General features: G+C 52.0%; 3 protein-coding genes and 1 pseudogene across 3 annotated transcripts; 3 read left to right on the forward strand and 1 right to left on the reverse strand.

Annotated features, from left to right (window-relative positions):
• Window positions 1–733: 733 nt before the first annotated feature.
• On the forward strand, window positions 734–2,082 carry LOC120693335 (RING-H2 finger protein ATL16-like). Its single transcript, XM_039976755.1, has one exon. It carries the CDS (start codon window positions 1,003–1,005, stop codon window positions 1,918–1,920), a length of 918 nt encoding a protein of 305 aa, XP_039832689.1. The 5' UTR covers window positions 734–1,002; the 3' UTR covers window positions 1,921–2,082.
• Window positions 2,083–6,625: 4,543 nt separating this feature from the next.
• LOC120690182 (RING-H2 finger protein ATL1-like) lies at window positions 6,626–10,484 on the forward strand. The gene has a single exon (XM_039972755.1). The coding sequence runs from the start codon at window positions 6,929–6,931 to the stop codon at window positions 7,850–7,852; it is 924 nt and encodes a 307-aa protein (XP_039828689.1). The 5' UTR covers window positions 6,626–6,928; the 3' UTR covers window positions 7,853–10,484.
• A 3,897-nt stretch (window positions 10,485–14,381) lies between these two features.
• LOC120690181 (protein KINESIN LIGHT CHAIN-RELATED 1-like) lies at window positions 14,382–19,296 on the reverse strand. The gene is made up of 2 exons (XM_039972754.1): window positions 17,740–19,296; window positions 14,382–14,787 (listed from the first exon to the last, which is right to left on the reverse strand). The coding sequence occupies exons 1-2, from the start codon at window positions 19,230–19,232 to the stop codon at window positions 14,601–14,603; spliced, it is 1,680 nt and encodes a 559-aa protein (XP_039828688.1). The 5' UTR covers window positions 19,233–19,296; the 3' UTR covers window positions 14,382–14,600.
• Window positions 19,297–19,704: 408 nt separating this feature from the next.
• Window positions 19,705–23,842, forward strand: LOC120693041 (annotated as a pseudogene).
• The last annotated feature ends 526 nt before the right edge of the window (window positions 23,843–24,368 follow it).

Consider the following 24,368-nt stretch of genomic DNA (forward strand, 5'->3'; position numbering starts at 1 on the left):
AGGCAATGAGTTTGGCCGCCGCCATGGTAGGCGCGTAGCGATAGAAAAATGGCGCTAGGAACAAAGCTCACATCTATTACACTATCACTTGCATTAGTTTTAATTAATCTCGCCCCCCAGCTACTGAACCTTCCTTGATCAAGCGGCGATTCAGATAATCTATCCCGTGACGACCTGTCGTAGACTGTTCCTTCCAGCTTCTATGCCCAATTTGATCGATCTGCTTTGGGTTCCTAATAAGCCTCTGATACGATTGGGTGGCAGAAGTCGGATTTGCCGATCGAGACGGCCGCTTCCAGCTGCCGACTGGCCCCGGGATGAACCGGATTGTCCCCGGTTTTACTCGTACTCGTCCCCATCAGAGAGCAAGCTGCAGCCTGATGCCCTGATGAGGTCGGCCGCGCAGAGAGAGAGAGAGGGGCTCGCTCCAGGTGGGCAGGAGAGCCCACCGCGTACGCCAGCACGTAGACCGGCTCGGTTGCCTTGAACCCGGCGGAGACCGGGCCGGCGGCATGGCGAGCACATGTTCTGCGCACCGGCGCGCCCGGCTGGGGGCTGGCCGAGGAGTTGACCAGAGTCCAGAGCCGAGCCATGCGAGGCAAGGCAAGGCAACTAGGCAAGGAAAGCCAACCCCACCAGAACGCGAGTCCACACCGCAGCTGCGCCGTCGCCGTCGTACGCCGCCCGCGGGCACGTATAAAAGCGTCTCGGAAACTTTGCCCCGGGCAGCAGCCTCTCATCTCTTTCGCCGGTTGGCGCGGCGCGGTTTTCTATTACCCGACGCCACCGCGCGGCCCGGCCCGGCCGGCCACCGGCTAGTACAGCGGCCTGCGCCTGCAGGTCAGGCCCTCAGGCAGCAGCGCGCTCGCGTACTCGCTTCCTTGGATCACTCGCTAGCTGCGCCTCACGCCTCGCTCCCTCCCACCTAGTATTTCTTTCCTCAGTGCCGATCTCTCTCCGCCAAGGCATTGACTTTGCACGGGCGCGTGGCGTGGCGTGGCGATGGACGCGGCGGGCATGGCAGCGGGCGCGCCCTTACTGCCGCCGGACGCGTCCCCGCCGCCGGCCGCCGGGCAGGGCGCGGCGTTCCCGATCGCCATCGTCATCGCCATCGGGTTCATGGTCACCACGCTCATCCTCATCAGCTACTACTTCATCGTCGTCCGCTGCTGGCTCCGCGGCGGCGGCGGCGGCGGGGGGCCCGGGTCCGGGCTGCTCCACCGCGCGCGCCGCGAGGAGCTCGTGGAGCGGGTGTCCACGGTCTTCTTCGCCGACCTCGAGGCCGCCGAGCACCCCGGCGGGCTCGACCCGGACGTCGTCGCCGCGCTCCCCGTCGTCAAGTACCGCCGGGCCCGGGGCGCGTCGGCGGCGCTCGAGTGCGCCGTGTGCCTCGCCGAGTTCGCGCCGGGCGAGCGGCTCAAGCAGCTGCCCAGCTGCTCCCACGCCTTCCACATCGACTGCATCGACACCTGGCTCCACCACAACGTCAGCTGCCCGCTCTGCCGCACCGTCGTCACGGGCGGCGTCGCGCTCCCGCTCGCCCGCGACGAGCACGAGGCGTCCTGCCGCGAGCTGCAGCTCGGCGACGGCCGCATCATCGGCGACGCCGCGAGGACGGGGTACGGGAGATCCTGCAGGTTCCCGACCAAGAGCGGCGCCGCGCAGGAGCCCATCACGCGCTCCTTCTCCATGGACTGCTTCGCGGGCGGCCTCGGCCGGAAGCCGCAGAAGGAGCCTGCTGGCAGCTCGGAGGCCGGGCCGAGCAGCGCCGCCGCCGCCTCCGACCGCAGCAGCGGCAGTAACGTCGTCGCCTACCGCGGCGCCGGCGAGACGAGCGGGCGGGTCCGTCGGTTGCTCTCGTCGTTCGGGCTCGGCCGGAGCTCGCGGAGCACGGAGCTGCCGATCCACCTGGACCCGTGACGGCGGCGACGGGTTCGTGCCCTCGTCGCTCCATTAACCCGTTTCTTTAATTGGATGGTTGGTTGAGTCGTGTCGTGTGCATGAAGTGTACAGCAATAGCAGAGACTTTAAGTTGGAAATTTTTTTATCACAATAGCTTGTGTTCGTGGATGGCATTTCGTTCGGGTGATTGGTCCTCGAGTTCGTACTCGATTCCGTGCTTGCTTGCTCGTGCACCGAATGACGTGTCAACGGGTGCAACATTGCTATTACCATTTCGTCATCATTTCGTTCGTGATCGTTGACATTATCCCATGCTTTTTTTCTCAAATCCATTAAACCGGGATATATCGGAAATTAAACTTGAGTGATGAATGATCGATGGACCAAGTTGAGTGGAGGGAGGTTTTGCTTCTTCCTTCTCCTTCACCTCCACAACTTCTTCATCTTTTCCTTATCTTTTTCCTATCTTGTTTCTCATTTTACTCTTTGCTTCAAATGGAGCTACCGGGGTTGTACGTAGGAACCTAGGAGAGGCTTGAGCCCCCCTTACACCCTATCTCTGGGTACAGATTTTGTAATGTTCACGCCGTTTTAGATGGTCGGGCATGGGCATCGGAGCCGGAGAGCTTTTCAACATTGATGTGGAAAGAGAAAAATGTCATTCATTGCTGATCTGAATGCCTAAAGAGTAAGTATTATAAGAGGTTATAAGCAGACTGTGCATGACTCCTAACGTAGTTTGGGAGTAGGAGTTGTTAAGGATACACATGTTTAGAGAGGCTGATGTGGTGGGCATCACTGTACTCGTAGTGGATGAAGATGCTAGACAAAGTGGAGCGTGATTTTGCTTCTTTCTTCTCCTTCACCTCCACGGCTCCACCCCTTCTTCATCTTTTCCCCATTTCCCCCTTTTTTCTCTTATTTTCCTCTTTGCTTCCAATGGTGCTAGTGGGTTGTAGGAGCCTAGGAGGGGTTTGAGCACCCTACACCCCCATCCTTACGAAATTCTTATTGGGCACGCGTGCGCCGCTAGCACGGGTGTTTTCAACCTCGCGCTGCGGCCGCGGCCACGAGCTAGGGTTTGGGGGAGGGGGCGGCCAGGGAGGGTGGGAGGTGGGCGGAGCGGCCGCCGGCGAGGTCGCCGGCGGCTGGGGTGGCGGCGGGAGGCGGCGGCTTTAGATTTCGGCCTTAGGTATGGATTTGGCAATGTTCTTGCCGTTTTAGATGTTCGGGCGTGGACGGAAGAGTTTATCAACATTGATGTGGAAAGAGACAAGTGTTGTTCATTGACGATCTGAAACTCTGAACGGCTAATGCAGGTCGACCGAAAGGCAACCTGATTTTCATGCGCTAGTACCACACCACCTTATTTTGTCGTACATTGCAAAAGGATTTTTTTTCCTTTTGCGCACAAAAAAAAACTGTGATGTCATGCTGACCTAAGCACGATCATGGCCTCCTATTCTGTAGCCACTTAATTTGTCGTCCTTGACGCAAACATCTCTCGCGTGGCTTTAGAGGTACGCGTGGACGGTGACGATGATAAGATCAAGCGGGGCCGGGCAGGGATCCTCCACACGCTCGCCTCGTTGGCTGCAAGGCCCCAGGGTCAACGTCGCGAGGTAGGTTATGCAACCGACACATCACCACTTTTGTTCATCAAAGGCACTTAACTAGTAATAACACCATGGAAGCAAAAGAAAGCCATCATTTGATTGCAAAGATGTTGTAACCACCGCACGCCATCATCTGTCAGCACAAAATTGTTGGCGAGATAAACAAAACACCTTTTAGCTAGCTTGAACAGCCAACAGTATATTATAGGAGGCTAGGAGCCATGAGGATGAGGTGAAAGATTATATTTTGCTTCTCCTTATCTGAGAGGAGATGGAATTATTGTTTCTGTGACCCTGTCCGGACGGGAGCCTTCGTCCACACGCGAAGGCGAAGCCGACGAGTTGCCGGGTTGACCATGGATGGCATGACACCACGGTGCATACGCTGACGCCCCCCGTCTGCACAGACGCGCAGCGTAAACAAACGCAGGCTGCAGACGCAGACAAGGGCAGAAACGGCCCGATCACGATCAATCCCGGGCGCCTAGTTGCGTGGTTCCATGTGGATCTCCATTTGATCAGCAGCGAGAGTCACGGGTTGACTTGCAACCTGGCGGGAGGCCTTGCTCCGCGGCGGCGAATCATACGCTCACATGGTTGACGGAATCTGCCTCCTTCTAGTTCTGCAACGGACAAATCGGACGGAGGCAGTGCGTTCTGGATCGTTGACTTGCTGGAGGTGCGTGGTGCCATGGCGCTGTAAATTCCCATGTTCAAACTGAAAGGAACAGCAAAGTTGACTCTAAGATGAAATAATTTGGAGTCGCCAAACTTTAGGATTGTAGGGGTTCAAATTCTTCCGCCTCTGACTCTGATGAGACAAACACTGTGTTCATTTGGCTGTGGCTGATGGCTGGTGCTGATTTATTATGACTTACGAGAGAATAGTACTGCTGACTGGCTGGTAGCTGGTGGCTGGTGCTAATTTAGTACGAGAGAACAGTACTGCTGGCTGACAAGCCAAGCGAACACAACGAAATTCAATTTTCAGGCTTGCTACGTTCGCGTTGTTTACCCGGATTTCTCCCAAATTTTTCGGATGAAACTAGTACAAACTAACTAGCCCTGTCGTGGTAAGCAGCAGCATTCGGCGCGGACCTGCGGTTTGCAGACTCGTAGCTCCGCCGGCAAAGGAACGCGGCTCTGTCCGGCCGACCACCCGTGATTTGCTCCTGCCGCCGCGAACCATTTGACTTGCGGCGGCGTCGCGGTCTTGCCATTTCAACGAAGGAGACGCCGGCGCGGTGCACCGAGTTTGCCGACGCGGCAGGCGTGCTGCCTGCGGGTAGGGTAGGCGTGCCGATACGTAACTGCCGGACGGTGGGGGCGATGTCACACTGCTGCGCGGACGAAGGGAGGAGAATTTAGAGGCGTATATATCCGGCGTTTTTTTCATTAAAAGGGTGCCTGTTGAAGATACATTGAAGATACATCGATCAAATGAAAAACTTTATGTAACAAAAGTTGTAGATATTATTTCATAGAATCCAGAACAGTTGAGTTTGTATTTTTCTACGATTTTATATGGATTTTACAAATTCATTGTTTAATGCGCCCTGGGCGCCAGGACCTAAATATAATTTTTTTTACATTTAGGTCCTGTCGTCCAGGCACCCTGTCGCCCATTAGGGGGGCGACAGGCTTCTATTTTTGAAAATTTCCCTATTCGATATATATTTTTGAAATTTTGTTTTTTTAATATAAAAAAAAGGCATATATCCGCTCAGCCCAGCCCAGTTCTGCTGGGCTCGGCCTCTAGCCCACAAACTCGAACTCTCTGCTGTTGTATCGTTTGGCCCGCCCACTAAAGCAACAAATGCGTCTCCGCAGCCCAAGCGCACATTGCAGCCATTTCAGTGGCCGTCCCGTCCCGTCCGGCGCCTTCCGACTAATCACCGTCGCGTTCATCCGCGACACCCCGCTGGCCGCTGCTGCTGCCGTTACATGCTCCCGGCTCTACCACCGACTGACTGACTGGTCACCAGCTGCACGTCAAATCGCCGGTGAAAGCGGCCGGCTCCCCGGCCGGACCCCGGCGGCCCTGTCGCGCACTGTTGGGCTGTCCCGGCGATCCACGGCCGGCGCCGGACACAACCGCATGGACGGGTGGCCCGCCCCAATTTTTAACCGCCCCCCAGAGACGACCAAAGCCAGAAGAGGCCGCCGCGATCCACCACCAGGGTAAAGAGACACGGTGCCCCGAGCCCGACCCAAACATGGGGGCCTCTAGAACGTAGGAGCCTTGCTAGTTTTGCCGCCGCTATACCCCGCCACGGCGGCAATGATTCTGGCTCTGGCCTCCCTCCCCGTGCCGTCTCCTCGGCGGCATGGGCCGGTACCAAGTAATCCACTGCTCATGTCCGACCGGGTGACCAGGAACGTCGCCACGCTCGTACACGTACAGTACACGTGTATTTGGCTTCTTCTGAACCTGAACAATTGACACGGCGTCTCCCGTGTACCGGGGGTCAGGAGACGGTGCACGGGAAGAAGGCCGGGTCCCGGGAGGAAAACTGCACGGGCGCCGAACCCCTGTGTGTACCTGTACGTCGTCAAGGGTAGGAGCAGTCGAGCAGGACGGCGCCACCGAACCTTCGCCTTTTGCCCTTTCCTACAGGCCGGGGAGTTAAAGTTACTCGCGCGCGGCGTGTACGAGGGTGTGTCCGTGTGTGTGCCGGTGCTCTCGCGGTCGTGTGCTCCGCGAAGGAGGCACACGGCTTCTCGACGGCATCCAACTAACTGCCCCTGCACACAAGCGTCAATGCCTCGCCTAGTGGTGTCTTTATCGGTCACCTGCTCGTTCTCAATTCGATTGCCGTTCGGGGTCCCATCACACCTTGGGTCTGCAAAGAAAATTCTTGTCACAAACACAAATTTATAAAAAAATATTAATTTATTGAGATTTGTTAAATTTAGTACTCTTCTGAAAATGACATGATATGTGGTTGGTGTCGTTCGATCGCGAATCAACGGTCAGGATCTGGATCAATCCCTTGACGAGCACTCAAAAGTCAAAACCCCACACGGTCACACCTGACATGTCTCTTAACAAGACATAACCACCGCCGACCGGTTAAGCCGTGCATGTTAGAGTCTAAAAGAAAAAAAAAAGCCAGAAAAAGCAGAGCCTGGAAGCTAAGGTCGCTGCCCATGGCGTCCCCCTTTTCCACCGTGTGAAACTCTCTGCCCCAGAAGCAGCAGCTCTCGGCATCAGCCGCGCTGTTCACACAGCACAAGCTCCGATCGCTTGGTATAATAGCGGCCGTCCGTTCGTGGCCGGCGCTGCTGCGTCGCCGCTCCACGTCTCTCTCAGAAGCTTTGCTTTCGCCCTGCCGCTCCCCGTACGCTTCCCTGCCCTCTCAACTGTTCCTGGCGAGCCTTGATATCTTGGCCGGGGGCGGGGCTAGCAAATGGATCCGCCACCGGCGCCGTTCGTCTCCGGCCCGTCGTCCTCGCCCTCGCCGCCGACGCCGTCATCGTCGTCGTCGTCGAGCGCGAGCGTCACCATGGTGATCATCACCGTCGTGGGCATCATGGCGGCGTTCGCGCTCCTCGCGAGCTACTACGCGTTCGTGACCAAGTGCCAGCTGCTGCGCGCGCTCTGGTCGCGCCACCCGCCGTGGCACCGCCGCGCGCGGGGCGGACGGGAGGCGTCCTCCACCGGCCCCGCGGCGAGCGACGACAGGCGGGGCCTCGGCCTGCCGCTCATCCGCATGCTCCCGGTCGTCAAGTTCACGGCGGCGGCATGCGGCGGCGGCGACGCTGGTGGCTGCAGCGTGGCGCCGAGGATATCCGTGTCGGAGTGCGCCGTGTGCCTGAGCGAGTTCGTGGAGCGGGAGCGCGTCCGGCTGCTGCCCAACTGCTCCCACGCCTTCCACATCGACTGCATCGACACGTGGCTGCAGGGCAGCGCCCGATGCCCCTTCTGCCGGAGCGACGTCACGCTGCCGGCCGCGCGGTTTCCAGCGCGCTGCGCCCCGGCGGCGGCGGCGGCAGCGACGGTCCCCACCAGCCGCCGCGACACCGAGCTCGCCAGCGACAGCATTGTGATCGAGGTGAGAGGGGAGCACGAGAGATGGTTCAGCAACCGCGGCGGCGGCGCGGACACTCCGGCCGGCGGCAGAAGGCCGCGGCTCCAGAAGCCGCAGCTGCGCAAGTCGGAGAGCGTCGGCGACGAGGCCATCGGCACGAGGAAGGCGGGCGAGGAGTTCGCGGCGCTGCCCTTGCGGCGGTCCCTGTCCCTTGACTCCTGCTGCGACAAGCACCTCTACGTGTCCGTCCAGGAGTTCCTCGCCACGCAGAGGCAAGTGTGCGATCCATCCGTGCATTCATGACGATCCATGGATGCCACGCCATTGCTGCGCAGAATAGCCTGGCTGTCAGTAGATGATGGTTGGGATAAATTCTTTCTTTTTTCTTCTTCTAATTTAGGAGCTAGCAGTAACTGCAAATTAAAAATGTTTCACGCGTGGCCTTTTTGTGCCCGGCACGACATGCAACATCCTGCAGCTTCCCATGGTTGCGCGAGTCTCTTTCTTGCGTGTTCTCTGGTTCCCGGGGACAGATTGTTGCAGGTCTCTTTCTGTGATCGGCCAAGCTCAAAGTTTTGGTTGGCTGCAGGTGATCGAATCGAGCCCGTGCGGCCGTGCCCTTCAGCATCGCCCGTCCCCGTCGGACGCCGTCGACCGTGAGCCCGGCCGGCCGGCAGCGCCTCATTCCAGGACGGCCAGGGAGCGATTTGTTTTCCCCATCAGTGACCAGTGCAAGGCCAAGCAGTTAAGCGGATTGGACATTTCGGGGTGAAAAGCAAGGGAGCTCGCAAGGCGCTGGCCTGGCTGGGGGCCCGGGCCCGGGGGCCTAGCCTAGGACACGAGCGAGCGAGGGCTGGCTCGCCCCGGAGCCGTAGGCCAGCGCGACGAGCATGCAAGTGTCGCGGCGCGTGCGGCCGCGGCAGCTTTCCATCTGGACCGTACGGCCACGGCTAGACGGGCCGCGGCCGGGGCCTCCTTGTCTAGCTACGACGGAACGGACGGGGGTAGCCAAGCCATCCATCCATCCATCCCTCAGCGCGCGCTGGATGGCGTCGTCGTCGCGCGGCGCGCGCGGGCACCGGCCATGTGCGCGCCTCGCTTCGCGGGTACGCCGAAGTGGACGTGCCTTGAAGCGAAGCCGCCCCGGCCCGGCCGCGCGCGGGCGCCTCCCGTGTCTTGCGACGCTTCGTGTCCGCGTCGCGCCACGGCATGGCAGCTCGGCCGCCTGGTCCCGGCCCGGCCTACCTGCCGGCCCCCGGTGAGTTCGACGGCGGCGGCATTCGACAAACTCCTCATGCGACGCATGCGCACGCTCGTCTTACCTCCACGCCTCTTAGCTGATGGATGGATGGATCGTGTCATGGATGGTTGATCGAGCAGAAAGTGTTTACAAGCTGAACAGGGGCACGGCGCGCGGCGTGGGTAGATTTGGTTAGCTGGTCCGGCGCGCGCACGGCCAACCAATCATTTAGATCCCCCGGGGGGGCTAATGGAGGGTGGGATGTCAACGTTGGTGCGTGCTTTCGGGTGCGGCATCGATCGATCACCAGCGATGTTCCCGGGGGACCAGGGGGCCGGGGGCAACTAGAACAAGAGCTAACCAACCCCAACCCGGAATGATTGTGCGAAACGGCAGGGTTTTCCTCTGCGCGTCTGGGGGCTCCGGCGCTGCTGTGCGGCGTCGATCAGGACCGCTACCTAATCCAAGGGTTTGGCAGGTTGGTGTCGGGCGGCAACGCGGTTGCTGCTGCAGCTACAAACCTAGCCATAAAGCCTTTCTCTCAAGTTACTGCTGCTCTGGGACAGAGAGAAGTCTGAAGCGTCATTCCTTGGTATGGGAACAAGGCACTTTTGGAGTAACAACCGGACAGCACCTCTTTTGTGAACATCTTTGTAGGCGAATTTAACCACCTACCAATGACATTTCTTTTTTTTCCCCGCGAGGAAACTACTAAGCATCTCTTGCGTCCAAATCATTACTACATACTGCATGTACTGTAAATGTTTCTAGCACATTATCTGATCTGGATTCAGGATTTCAAATCCCAGTTTATCTGAATACTAATAAGCAGCACTGCAGCACGCTCAAGAAAGCCAGGCTCGGATAAGCTTACATGCCAAGCATGACGCGGTGAGACCGACCGTCACATGCAGAGCAATGGCATGCGCTGATACAGTTTTGTCCGCTGCGCCGCTCCCAGGACCAGTAGATTTTCTGACAAGTCGGCAACGACGAGAGGATCTCGGAGGTTGCCACCGGGGACATCTTCATAGCTGTCCTCCCTGTAGCTTATGTATCAGCTTACCAGAGTCCCTCAGCAGTAGATTGTCGTTTGCTATCATGAAACCTCGCAAGCTACGTCTCATGGGAGAAGATTAGCCAACGGATGTGCATGAGCATCGGGTATGGTTTGCTCCTCAACTTTCAACTGTAGAATCTGCCTGCAAAAAGAAACGATATTGACCACTAGAGAGGAGGGCCGCTTCAGTGCTGGCCACTGCTGGTAGCTGTTATCTAGCACCCTCACTCAAATGGTGGAAAGCAAGGACAACCACGCTACTGGTACTAATTGGTGGCTACCACTCAGTTTCACCAGTGACATTTGCTAGCAGACAAGCACCTGGATTGTACACCACGTGCTGTTCACAATAACATGGTAAGCAAAGGATTTCACCAGGTATCTTAAGGTTTGCCAAAAGATATTGTCGTTACAGTTCAACACAGATGTTGTAACAGGTTTTGGAATGTTCTACCCAATTAAGATGTCATATTGAATCATTGTTCCAGTCGAAACTAGTGTACATTTTACAACCACGTTGGGCTATTGCCGCTGTAAAAAGCGAGAACCATGCGTAGGCACTTGCAATATTAAGCGGCATAAGGGATTGAAAATATCACACAGCCAGCATAACAAAGGTCTGGTTGTCATTTGCTTGCAATCACCCTCCATATCCATACAACATTTAGTTTCACTACCAAAATATGAAGATGCCAAGGCTGAAATTCGGGGTTTTGAACAGCATTAAAAGATTACGGATTGGGCTGACAACTGAGGCAAAGGGGACCAGTGTGCTGCTTGATTTCCAAACGCCAGCATATGGACGACATGGGACAAATACATAACGACCTCATACTCCACTTAAGGGCCTGAGTCGCCTGACAACAGCAACTGTATGTGACCATGGAAAGAGAACAACTAGCACTATAGCAGTCAGCAGGGGTGTCAGAAACAATCAAACAGATCACTTACCCCACGGCCATAAAAGTAGGAGAATACCTCACGAGACTTCGTCCAAAGTAGCAGAAACAGACTGGTGACATTTGTACATCCAAGAGAGCCACTGCCACTCGTTATTAGTACTCCAGTAGCGCAGCAAAGATATCAATGAACTAAAAGTTTTGCAACCACTGAACTTGCACAAAAACAAGGGCTGCAACGTTTGGCTTCCGCGTTGCTTTGTACCCAATTTCCTCCACTGGTTAGATATCCACATGTGGCATGCCCCCCTACTCGCACAAGCGAGGCAACACACATGATTAGCTGGAATTACATCGAGCCCTCACCATCCATCGCCAAATGTAGGAGTACATGGCAATCATATCCAAACTGGCAATCAATGCCAATTGATGTATGAAGACAGGCCAGAAAATGCGTAGTTCTGCCGTCTCTGAGCGCATGCAACTGTTGAGGCAACAAGATGATGGATGCAGTGAAAGAGCTGAGTAGCTTGCACCATCGTAGGAGTACCCGAAGATAGAGAACATGACTGATGCAGTGATCTCTGGGGATGTCTGATGTTACTGAGCGGTCAACCAGAGCTGCCGCAGCAGGCGTCATAACTATCAGCGCAGCCATCTCTGATGCATATGGAGGAGCTCAGGATACCCATGCAGGACCACGGCTTGCAGACTGCTGAGCTCATGAACAGAAATGTGCCATTGGGATTCCAACCGATAACATACTCTTCTGAATGCCTTTTGTCTGCCAGCATCTACGACCCTTGAATCCCGCTTGTCAATATAATACCAGTGTTAACATAGTTTGCAACCTGCAAATTAGAGTTGTTTGGTTTCAGGGGCTAAACTTTAGACTATGTCACATTCAAAAGAATCTTGATATTTATTAATATTAAATAAAATCTGATTACAAAACTAACTGCAGAACCTTGAGGCTAAATTGCGAGACGAATCTAATAAGGGATATTAATCCATAATTAGCGGATGATTACTGTAACATCACTGTAGCAAATCATGGCTTAATTAGGCGCATTAGATTCGTCTCGCAAATTAGCACCCATCTGTCAAAAAGGTTTTATAAATAAATTTTATTTGATATTCCTAAATGGTAAGATTTTTTTTGATGTGACAAAGACTAAAAAAACTGATGGAAACAAACAGAACCTCATAATCAATGCACATGTTCAAGATCAATTGTCCTTTTGTCAGTCCTGCTATTGTGAGGTTTATGTGCTCTTATCAATTGTAATGCAGCATTGGGTGTTGCCACCGAGACAACGGAACAGATGACGTGTTCGATTAAAAAACTGAATTGCTGACGAACATAATAAATAAATGGGTCACTGGCACTCGTACAATTAGCTGCACTGCAGAATGCATGAAAAATTGTCCTCGGTCCCACTTCAACGAAGTTACTGAATTGATGCTTCCAACTTGCCAAACATATACATCCAGTTGCCATCAAACGAATAAACTGAAGTTGAACATCATCAAACAGCAGTCGCAGCTTGATTCCAAAATACATATAAACTTGAGCTTACTGTATTCAACGGCCGCGCCGTGAAGGATCTTCTCAGAATACAGATTTTTCAATTGTTAAAATTCGTGCAGCACGGTATGGGCCTCATACTCCCATTTGTAAGGTTCAGTATCTTTTAGAATGATAATAGGAAAATATAAAAAAGTGTGGCATATTACTCAAAGTAGTGTCTAAGTGAAAACATAATTAGGAAAAGAAAAACAAACCTGACAGAATCAACCAAACCACATCGTCAGGCTGTCAATAGAACTGCATTTGTAAAGTAATAGCTGTAGAATGCTTAGTGGATTAATGGTTCAGGGGGCACCAGATTCCATAAGATGGAATCACGAGCTTAATCATTTCAATTCAAACGCTAAGACTTCATCAAGCTTCAGTATATATTCAATGTCTTCCTGCAGATTTGCAGAAAGCACACGCACAATAAAACAATCTCGTAATGTTAGACAAAGCATATAGGCCCTGTTTAGATCTTTACAGGTTTTTGCAAAAAAGCCGTAAACGCATTAAAGTGAAACAGAATCTTACTAATTTGAAGTACTAAATGAAGTCTATTTACAAAACTTTTTGCATGGATGGGCTGTAAATCACGAGACGATTCTAATGAGCCTACTTAATCCATGATTTGCAACAGTGATGCTACAGTATCCATCCACTAATTATTGATTAACATGGATTAATTAGCATCATTAGATTCGTCTCGCGATTTACAACCCATCTATGCAAAAATTTTTACAAATAGACTTCATTTAGTACTTCAAATGCCCTCTTTACATCTTTACACAATTTTGCAAAATAAACTAAACACACCCATAATAAGACCGAAACCCAGGAAGGACAAAAATGCATTTACTGACTGAACTATTTGGCCATAGAACAGTTCGTGCGGGGACCTTTTACAGGACAGGCTTGGCATTTAACCCAAGTAGAAGTCATCTATATTCAAAAGAAGAGAAAAACTCGGGACCTGGGGATTTGGTGGTGCACGCGTAGTCTGGAACTTGGAAGATAATAATGCAATTATCCATATGTCATATAGAAGCTCAAAGATGCCTTTAGAGAATTTTTCACCATGAGCATCATCAAGCTTGTGCCTGTGCTGTGTTATGAGTCCTCATTCTCCAAAGGGGACTAAACTGACAGAAAGAACCAAATGTATCAAACATGCAAGTCAATGGGCAATGAACTGCCAGGTTGACTAACATTTATATCAGATTCCAACATTTAGGCAATTTTGTTTCCTGAAAAATGATTAGGCCCAGTTGATGGTTGAGTAAGAATCTTGGCAAGCAACAAATGCCTGGCCCTGGGAGGTACTGTTTGGTTGAGTATAGCAAAATATCAGAAACTCACATAGAAAATATAAAAGGCCTAGTAAAAACATCCGACCACGCTGATGGGAAATTAACCGCTCTCTCTGCTCTGCTGCCTCCATGAACAGTCCTTATGTTACTTGGCTAAGTATTAAAAGGTAGTCAACTAAAAAAAGCTAGGTAAAGTAGCTTAAGAGAATAAAATCAATCGCAAGCCAAATACATAGCTAAAAGTCATGAGATAAGGAGGTATTATCGAAACATGAGTGGAGTAACTTTAATGGCAATAATATACACTTCGTAGATGCTAGCTATAAACTAAGATGATTTCATTATAATATAACGATGGAATTAGAGTTGTGCCACTGTGTCAAACATAAAATCCACATTTACCATTGGTTTTATAATATTTAGACTCATGCCACCCTTGTTCCATTTATGCCACTGCCGTACAATTGCCAGTGGTATGAATCAAACAAGCTTTAACACTAAAATTGGTAGGGCAGTGGTACAAATGGAACGAAGTTTTAAACAGTGATAAAATGATTCTAGGTATTACAAAAGCAATGGCAAACATCAAAACCGTAGGTACAAATCTATATTTCCTAGTAATATCCAGTAAGGGCCTGCCTCTCCTGTTTCTATAAAAAAAGAAGTCCGAAGATGATAATTGCAGAATATAAGCCTAGCTCCATACATGTTGCCACCTACAGACTACAGTTCTACGCTGCGCACACTTCATGAGAACTGTCAATAATTCGATTCATTATACTATGATCAGGTACAGACAGCATAATCATTGACTAGTTTTCGATTTCTGGCATGTTCAATTCACCAATTACGTTATAGAGTAACAAAATATATATAACAACGAAAATGACACTAAATAGAAGGCTTGAGGTAACACTCGCATGATAACAATTTACCATCAAATAATCTAGTGACATCGATGGAGAAGCGCTAGTCATTATGTTTAGGTAGCACAGGTAATGAATTTGCTGGAAATACTGCATGGCGCAACCCTTTTGCCTTCATCCTAAGCTGCTCTCGAAGCCTACAAGCTTCTCTGAGATCGTCTGAGGAACCAGTGCCACAGCTTTTGTAAGCATCTATGACTTGTTCTTGAAAGTCCATAGCAAGTTTGTAGCTGCATCCAAAGTAGCATTAAATGTAAAAACAGCCAAAAGGGTATCCGTGGTAAACCAAAACAGCCACTCCACAAGGAACCATGCTAAACATGCCCAACTAACGCATGCTCCATTCAATTGTAAATATGGATTGACGTTATTGAGTGTAAAGCTACTGCCCAAGAAAGTTCAGATGCTAATATGTATATACAACTAAAAAAGCAAGCATATATATAGAAAATATACAAACAAATGCAAGGATAGTTGCAGCATCCAGGCTCTACTATATACTCCATCCATCCAGTTTTCATGGGTGCATAAGCAAGTTTCACCAAGACCAAGGAAGAGTTAATTTCCCCTTAAACCAGACTATCGATCCTTTAGACGAGGCATAGTGCCGGCTTTCGGTTAACCCACCGCACGCACGAACGATCCAACTTCGCAGTCGCTGCGAACGCACGCCCGATCCCAACTGTACATCCTTCTCGCATCGCATCTCGCCGTCGATGCGCTCGCGCCTTGCGTCTCGCCTTCCTTGCGACGTCTACTCTTCTTCCGTCTCACGCACATTGCTTTTCGCCACCCGTGGAAACAAAACGAAAACAGAAATCGTGCCATCAAATTTCCCCACGCCCATCCGAACGCCGCTAAAAGTTTGAGCGAAATTCAATTTTTCAGGATTCCTGGCCAAATTTTCATTACTGCCGCGCACAGGGATCCTCCACGGCTCTACATATACTCTCCCTGCATTCATTCATCTCTTCCGTGTACAGCTCTCTGATGAACTCTCCTTTGCACACCTCTCCAAACAATGGCGTCAAGAGATTTCGATCTCAACCAAGAGCCCCCGAGTTGGGACAGCAACGATCCCATCGATCGGCGACTGGGAAGGTCCTGCTCATGATCTTGACTTCCACATGGTGTGGGACAATGCCACGATGGATATGATGGTACTGCTCTATTCTAACGATTCTGTTTTGTTTTGGCTTTGGATTATCCATTGTCTTGCCTTTCTATTTGTTGCCTTAGTCGGAGAAGAAGGACAGCACGCCCAGGGAGATCATGCACCTACAGAAGGAGGACTTGGTGGACAACAAGGTCAGTACAGATGCTGTTGGATCGCAGGAGTATACCTGCAGATGAACTCACATTATCTCTTGTTTTACAGGACATGCAAATGACCATGATGGAGCTAATTTTTCCGGAGAACAAGGTAAGCTCATGCTTCTGGTTTTGTTTGACAGTTAGTGTTTCAGAGTTCTAGTCAAAGTTTCAGAGTTCTAGTTAGAGTTTCCGAAGCGATGCTCGCGTCGCCCCTGAGAAAAAGCGGTGCAGTCCCGTTGGACGCCCATGAATACTGGATACTTTTCCCAACCTTATACGCAGGGGCGGCGCCAGGGGTATGCCCCTGTATGCCTAGGCATACCCAAGATTTAGGGGAAAATGTCAACATGTATTCATAGATGTATATACTCTCTTCATTGCACAAAGAGTGTAGTTTTAGAAAATTCAAACACATTACTCATTCAAAAAAATGACTTTGTTACCCATAATTATTTCTACCAATTGTGATTGAAAACTGTATTATTTATTTGGGTTTCTGGATCCTTAATGAATGCATAGACATTGAAACTAAAAAAATAATATCTACTGGATATTTGATTCGCTCTATACGTTCTTTTATGCAATGCTTTCTTGGTATACTTGATATTGCTTTAATTAGATGGATTTCATTACAAGCTAAAACTGCATTCTTTGTGGGACAAAATTCGAATGCCAAAAACTATATTTATTTTGGAACGGAGGGAGTATCATATACATCTTATGGACCCAATTCAACAAAGCCTAGCAAGGAATCCCCAAATGCAAAAGAATCATTCTCTCCGTCTCTGCTCACTGCTCGCCCTGAGCCCCCTGGCTCCGTGTTCGCCCCAGTGCACCTCCGGCCCTCGGCTCTGAGCCCTCCGCCTTCGGCCCGCGGCCCTTCGCCTGTCCCCTGGATCGGCGTCTGGCGGCACACCGGCGACCGGCTCTCTCATCCTGATCACCTCCCCAACTCGGCAACGACAACTCCGGCAGGGGTAGGCCGCAAGCCCCTCGCCGTCCCAGTGCCAGCGCCCCAGCATCAGTGCGAAGGAGGCCGCCACCGGTTGTTATTCGCACCGTTCAACTGCACTATTGTTGCACGCTCGGCTGCAGCTACCGCGTGTTGCGGCAGCGCAAAATGGCAGTGGCAGCTGCAGTAGTAGTCGAACGGTGCGATTATGAATTTGTTATGCTACTTATCGTCAACTATACTGTGTATTAGCTTCGAATTTTTTTTTATGTTTGGCATACCCAGCCGCAAATTTCTGGCTCCGCCACTGCTTATACGCCCATGAAAACTGGATGGAGGGAGTAAAGTGCTAAAACAGGGGAAGTTCTCATTTCCATAGAACAGTGGTAGCATCAGAACATGTCTAAACAACAAGCATCATTTACAGATGAATCAGCAAGCACCAGGACAACATAGTTTCCAGATCATCTTGTAGCATATTTGGTTTAAAATGTAAAATCCACCCTCTTATGTGTGTAGGTAGCAAGAATTGCAACAGAGTTTGATCCGTTAATCAACATCATATTACTTTTAACATTTGAACTCTATTGAGTTATACAAGGGTATGGTACAGTTTTGCAGTTTCTGTATTAGCAGAAACTAGAAAAACAAGGTACACACATGGTTATCTAATATCTAATGCTACCTTGCAGTTGCAATTGATAAAAGTAAATATAAGATTATGGTATGGCTTTGCAGATTTCTGTATTGGCCAGGTGCCCACAAGGCCACAGTTAATTTGATTAAGGGACACTAGGATAGCAAAACAGCACTAACTTGCAAGCAATAATTGAGTACTACAATAGCACGCCTATACAATACAAAAACATACCCCAACAGTGCAAAAAGTCTAAACATAAGGATCGAAATGAATTACCTTCCCATCAGTCCGTATGCGTTTGCAAGGGACTGATTCATGTCAATGGAATCCTCATGTGTTGGCCCAAATGTAGCATGGATAATACCCTTTGCAAGTGTGAGGAACTTCACAGCTGATTCATGTTTGTCCATCTGAAGATAGGCCTCCCCCAAATGCTTATAAGTAAAACCTAACCCAAAGTGCTGCGGCCCAAAGCAATTCTTCAACTTATCAACTGCAGTCTCCAGATAAGGAATAGCTTCAGCAACTCTTCCCGTATGCAGGAGGATCCAGCCCATCCTTGTAGAGATGCTGCCTTCAACGTGCTGCATATCCTTGGCACCCTCAAGAACTGCAAGTGTTTTCTTCATCAAGCTCAAAGACGTTTCAAATTCTCCCATTGACTCGTGCAACATTGATATCTCAGCATATGCCTCAGCAATTCGCCCAGGGTTCACGGAATCCTTCGTGTCGATAATCCCACGAGCAATTTCCAAGCACCGTTTTGCGTCCCCGATCCTCTCCTGGGAGCTCAAGATCTTTGCCATGGTAACATATGCTAGTGCACGTTCCTCGCTGTCCTTGTCGGCCCGCTTCATCACCCTCTTAAGGTCATTCAACGCCTCCTCGGATCTCCCCAACAAAATGCGGATATTGGCCCCATCAATTTCGACCTGGGAAAGCTCGACATTCAATCCCAATGGCTCATACACCATCTTAGCAAGCTCAATTTGCTCCTGTGCATCCACATGGCGACCTAACCCAGTATAGATAACTGCGAGAAGCCGCCGGACCTTAGCCACCTCTGTGGAGTCCTCACCAAATCGTGCCTCTGCCATCCCCAAGGCCTTCAAACACAACGACAAGGCCTTGTCGAAATCTAGCACGCCCGCGTAGGCCTCGGCGACATCCCTGTAGGCGTCCCCCAGCTCCGCACTCCCTTCATCCAGGCAGCCCCTCCTCAGCTCCAGCGCGCGGTGGAGGTCGCCGACCGCGTCCCACCGGCGCCCCACGGCCATCTTCGCGCGCGCCAGCTGCTCGTGCACGGCGGCTCCCACGGCCACCACCTCGGGCTCCCCGCGCCGCGCGGAGACCAGGTAGTCGACGATCTCCGCGGCGGCGCCGAGGGACTCGAGCCCGTCGCTGGCGAGGCCGATGCGGGAGGCGGCGGCGCCCGCGAGGCGGAGCGCGCGCGCGACGGGGAGCGACCACCCGCCGTGGGACTCCTGCAGCGGGGCGATGGCCCCGAGCGCGAGATCGAGGGCCTTCCGGTGGTCGCCCTCGGACTCGTGGAGCTCCGCGGCCTCCAGAAACGCGAGCCCCGCGGGCTTGGACTCCGCCGCCGCCGCCGCATCGGGAGGAGGAGGTGGTGGGCCCCGGGTTAGGGTTTGCGTGGAGAAGGGGAGGCAGCGGGGCCGCGCGTGGTGGGGAGGCGGCGGCGGGAGCGGGGGTCGGGCGCGGAGCGGCCTGGAGAGGCAGGCGAGGAGGAGGGATTTCGGGAGCCGCCTCATCGCCGGGGTTTTCGTTTTACCGGTTGGACAGCAGGACAGGAGAACGAGGGTTTTAGCAAGTGCAAGCAGGATCTCACCACACCCTGTCCCTTTCAAAAATGAAAAATATCCCACACTCTGTTGCAAACCTGCAATGGACCAATCCATCTGATCTGCCTTGATAGACCAAGTGATGCACGAACAAATTCAAAGCACCACTCAGACGATTCAACAGGAGGGGGGGGGGGATCATAGTCATAGATGCTTCATGTTTGCCACTAACATATGACAAGCCTTTTCCATTTTTTTCTGAAAGAGATCTCTGTAGCTTTTGCACAAAAGCTACCGTCCCGAGCCCAAATGGAATTCTCGCTCTAGGGATTTTTAAAGACGGGCAATTTGGCATAATGTTTTATCCTTCAAGCACTGACGAGCAGTTGAGCAGAAAGCACCTGCTTCTTGGCCATGTATGGCTCTAGGAGCTGAAGGAGAAGGGCACATTGTGAAGTGAATTTCCTTGCTGCTGCTGTTGACTTGATGACTTCAGGCAGCAACCATACCAGGCCATCACAGCGACAGTACCATGATAAGTAGGGGATCTACAACTACACCTCGTCGGCCAACGGAACGGCACCACAAGCCTCTTGTATAAATAAGCACAGGCTGCTGCTACCACAACCAAACCAGCTTATTAGACACTACACACTTGTGCTTGGGCTGAGTAGTGGCCTTGCACTCTGGCTACTACTCCTATGGAGTAGGTCGGGCAGAAATGGCTCTTCGGGACCATGAAAAGGGCGCCGGGGCGTGGACGAGGTACGTGCCCCACGCCTTGATGACCTTGGTGCAGCTGTGCAACACGATCCTGTACTTCTTCACCGAGGCTGCGTTCAACAGGGAGCTCAAACCCTATGTTTACGTGACTAGCCGGCATCTTCTCGTCGCCGTCCTCCTATGGCCGTTCGCATACTTCTATGAAAAGTAGGCCCGGTGATGAATAATTGAACAATATTATGCTCTGACCCTTACTCACCTGTGTTTGGTGCCTGTCTTTTTTCTTTCTTTTTTTTGTAGGAAGATGAGACCTAAACTGACACTCATGCTGTTTCTAGAGATATTGTACTATCACTCCTAGGGTAAAAACATGTCTCCTCATTTAAAAAAGAAAGAGAAACTATGCCTACATGATCAGGTCACTTTAAGAGATAAGAGAAGTTAGGATTCAACCTTTTCTTGATCCTGCAGGGTGAGCTTAACTCTGAACATGTATTTCACAAGCTTGAAGTACACATCTCCAACGTTGTCACTTCTACAGGGAACGCTGTCCCTTCAATCACGTTTTTCATGGCCGTCATCCTCAGGTGACACCCTGTTCTGCTATAAGTTTAGAGATTTAACATTTGATACAAGATCTCACCACTCAATCACCTGCAGTTTGACCTTTTCGCTCGCATTCATCTTGATTGCAGGATTGAGGTCGTATACATCAAGAGCTCACGAGGGCTCGCAAAGATTGTTGGGACCGTGGTCTCATTTGCCGGGGTGACTACCATGAAAAATGGGTGAAAGGATCTTTCCTTGGGTCTCCAGCTGCATAAGCTGGTCAATCTGGTGCATTTTGCAGGTCAGCACCTAATGAAAGGCAAAAGAACATAATTGCATGAAAAAATAACTAGCAGTCCTATTTGTAAAGCCATCTCCTTTGGGTCCAAAAATTGCAGGTGTCGTCTATAAAGAGGTACCCGGCCCAGCTCTCGCTGACAGCATGGATCTCAATGGTAGGAGGAATACAGTCAGCAGTTTTCGCAGTGTTTATGCAGCACAAGCTGGAAGATTGGCTGATAGGCTTCGGTCTCAAGTTTTGGTGCATTGTGTACACGGTATCTAGCAATATATCCAACCTTCCAAACAAAATGGGTTACCATTCCTGTGTTTACAGTGTGCACGAACTGTTGTTCTTCAGGGAATCACCTGCACTGGCTTCACAATCTTCATTCAGCTATGGCGCAACAAGAAGAAATGCCCCGTATTTGTTACAATGTTCAATCCCCTCTTAGCAATCATGGTGGCCGTCCTAGCCTACTTCGTCTTTGGTGAAAATCTGTATCTTGGAAGGTATGAGATGCATGAAGTTACACCTTGTCGGTACCCTGCAACTGGGGTACCCACTCCTACTGTGCTAAGACTCGCGTAGTTATCCGTAACTACGCCCTAAGGAGCTGAGCAGCCGGACCACTGGGGTCCGACTCCATCTCACCGGACCAACGGTCCCGGACCCGCTTCCCGCTCGGAGACGGGTCCGGTGTCACCACGTGTCCTAGAGATGGAAATGCTCAGTACCTGTGGCCGCGGACCCGGACCCCCGCAGGTGGGTCCGGGACCTCCACGTGCCATCCGGACTCCCGCAAATGGGTCTGGGACCTCCACGTGCCTATCCGGACCCCCGTGAGCTCTCGGCTCAGCTAGCTGGTCGGGAGGGGTCCGGAGCCGCCACGTGTCACGCAGACGCGGGCGCGGGCGCAAGCCTTCCGCTGGAAGCTCCCTCACCCACCCGCATTAAGTGCGAGTGGTCGAGGCAGGCTCTGCTGCCTCTGGCCACGGGCAGCTTTTGTCAGTCCACACTGTGGATCGCCAGTTATCGAGGCGGCTCGTCAGTTACCAAGACAAGCATTAAATACTCAGCGCCGTGCGCATGGGCGACGAGTCATGATGACCAGCTACTGACTGGAGCAACAGTGCACGCTGCTACAGTGGACTGAGTCAGTAGTTCGGCGCTTCATCGTGACCTCGACGCGCGGCTGCAGGCTAGACTCTACTCTGACAAGACAGCTCAAGACCATCCCTGGTAAGAAGCTACGCACAGAAGCCGACGACAAGATCTCCGGATCTGAGGCATTGAAGGCCAAAGTGTAGTTTATAATACATCGCCGGGTCCACATGTCGGGTCCCCGCTCAGTGTACGTGCTCCCCTTAGACATATAAAAGGGAGAGCACGCCCTCCTTCTAGCAGAGAGATCTCGGAGACAGACTCTAAGCTCTCTAGACACTGAGATGCATGAAGTTACACCTTGTCGGTACCCTGCAACTGGGGTACCCACTCCTACTGTGCTAAGACTCGCGTAGTTATCCGTAACTACGCCCTAAGGAGCTGAGCAGCCGGACCACTGGGGTCCGACTCCATCTCACCGGACCAACGGTCCCGGACCCGCTTCCCGCTCGGAGACGGGTCCGGTGTCACCACGTGTCCTAGAGATGGAAATGCTCAGTACCTGTGGCCGCGGACCCGGACCCCCGCAGGTGGGTCCGGGACCTCCACGTGCCATCCGGACTCCCGCAAATGGGTCTGGGACCTCCACGTGCCTATCCGGACCCCCGTGAGCTCTCGGCTCAGCTAGCTGGTCGGGAGGGGTCCGGAGCCGCCACGTGTCACGCAGACGCGGGCGCGGGCGCAAGCCTTCCGCTGGAAGCTCCCTCACCCACCCGCATTAAGTGCGAGTGGTCGAGGCAGGCTCTGCTGCCTCTGGCCACGGGGCAGCTTTTGTCAGTCCACACTGTGGATCGCCAGTTACCGAGGCGGCTCGTCAGTTACCAAGACAAGCATTAAATACTCAGCGCCGTGCGCATGGGCGACGAGTCATGATGACCAGCTACTGACTGGAGCAACAGTGCACGCTGCTACAGTGGACTGAATCAGTAGTTCGGCGCTTCATCATGACCTCGACGCGCGGCTGCAGAGGCTAGACTCTACTCTGACAAGACAGCTCAAGACCATCCCTGGTAAGAAGCTACGCACAGAAGCCGACGACAAGATCTCCGGATCTGAGGCATTGAAGGCCAAAGTGTAGTTTATAATACATCGCCGGGTCCACATGTCGCCCCCCCGCTCAGTGTACGTGCTCCCCTTAGACATATAAAAGGGAGAGCACGCCCTCCTTCTAGCAGAGAGATCTCGGAGACAGACTCTAAGCTCTCTAGACACACAAGCTCTCGCGAACTCTCTCGAGAGAAGGCAATACAACACACAGTGGACGTAGGGTATTACGCTCCGGCGGCCCGAACCACTCTAATCCCGCTGTGTTCATCGTGTTCGTGAGGGAGATCGAACTAGGACTAGCTAACCCCCGAGTACACACCCTCTGGGCTAGGGCGGGTGCCTTCCGCCACCCGGCCGTGGTTTGCAGCACCACGACACACCTGAAATCAGATGCCCTCCCTTTTCATGGATTCTAATCTTCTGTCCATGATTATATACATTAATGTTCTAGTTGATCTGCAGCATAATCGGAGGGGTGCTTGCAATTCTGGGCCTTTACATGTTGTTGTGGGGCAAGGAAAAAGATCAGGAACACAAAGAGATCAAAGAGAATGAGTCTGAGTTGGACTGTGAGAAGCAGGTGAAGGTAGACAGTATTACTTCAGTCTGAACCGACTCTAGCACCAGAGACGGTGAATTGAAGCAAAGCATAGCTTGCTGAAAACTAAATGCCTGATGTCGTTTCATCCACCTATGCTTTGATTCAATTCACCGTCATCGCAAGTACTGTATGCGACACGGCAACGACTGGGACAAACAAACATCTGTCACATTTTGTCCCAGGGGCACACCAAATTCTATAACAGTGAAGTGAGCATACCAGTTTTGTAAACAGTAAGAAGTAAAAACACTATGGGATGTTTTGGAACCTGCACTGCTTCACAACTTGTGCAGTTGTGCGTGCAATTAGCGACTCATTATTGACCCTTATGATGTCAAGTCATGATAGAGGACTGCTCTCTCTCTCTCTCTCTCTCTGAGGGGCATCCAGGCCACCTTCCTTGACGACATGGCCGTCTGACTCCAGTTCTCTTCTGGTGCGCCAGCGAAGCTGAGCAGTTCTCTCAACTCCGTTTCTCCAATCCTCTGACGGAAGTAAGGAACACGAATCCTTGCTGCTTCGGCGCCTCTCGCAGGCATCTTTCGGGGTAACCGGTGAAGAAATAGAGCCCCCTGACCTAGAACCAGTTCCCCGCCCGGAACACCCGCGGCGGGGCGCAAGGCGGCGCCGGGAACAGAAGGGAAGGTCGCGGTCATTTTGCAGATGGGTTCCTAATTTTGGATAGTGACGTTGGTCGTCGCTGGCATCCGCTGGGAGCTTCGTCATACTTAGCACGGCATGA

Source organism: Panicum virgatum, chromosome 9N, assembly GCF_016808335.1.
Source record: "Panicum virgatum strain AP13 chromosome 9N, P.virgatum_v5, whole genome shotgun sequence".
Lineage (NCBI taxonomy): Eukaryota > Viridiplantae > Streptophyta > Magnoliopsida > Poales > Poaceae > Panicum > Panicum virgatum.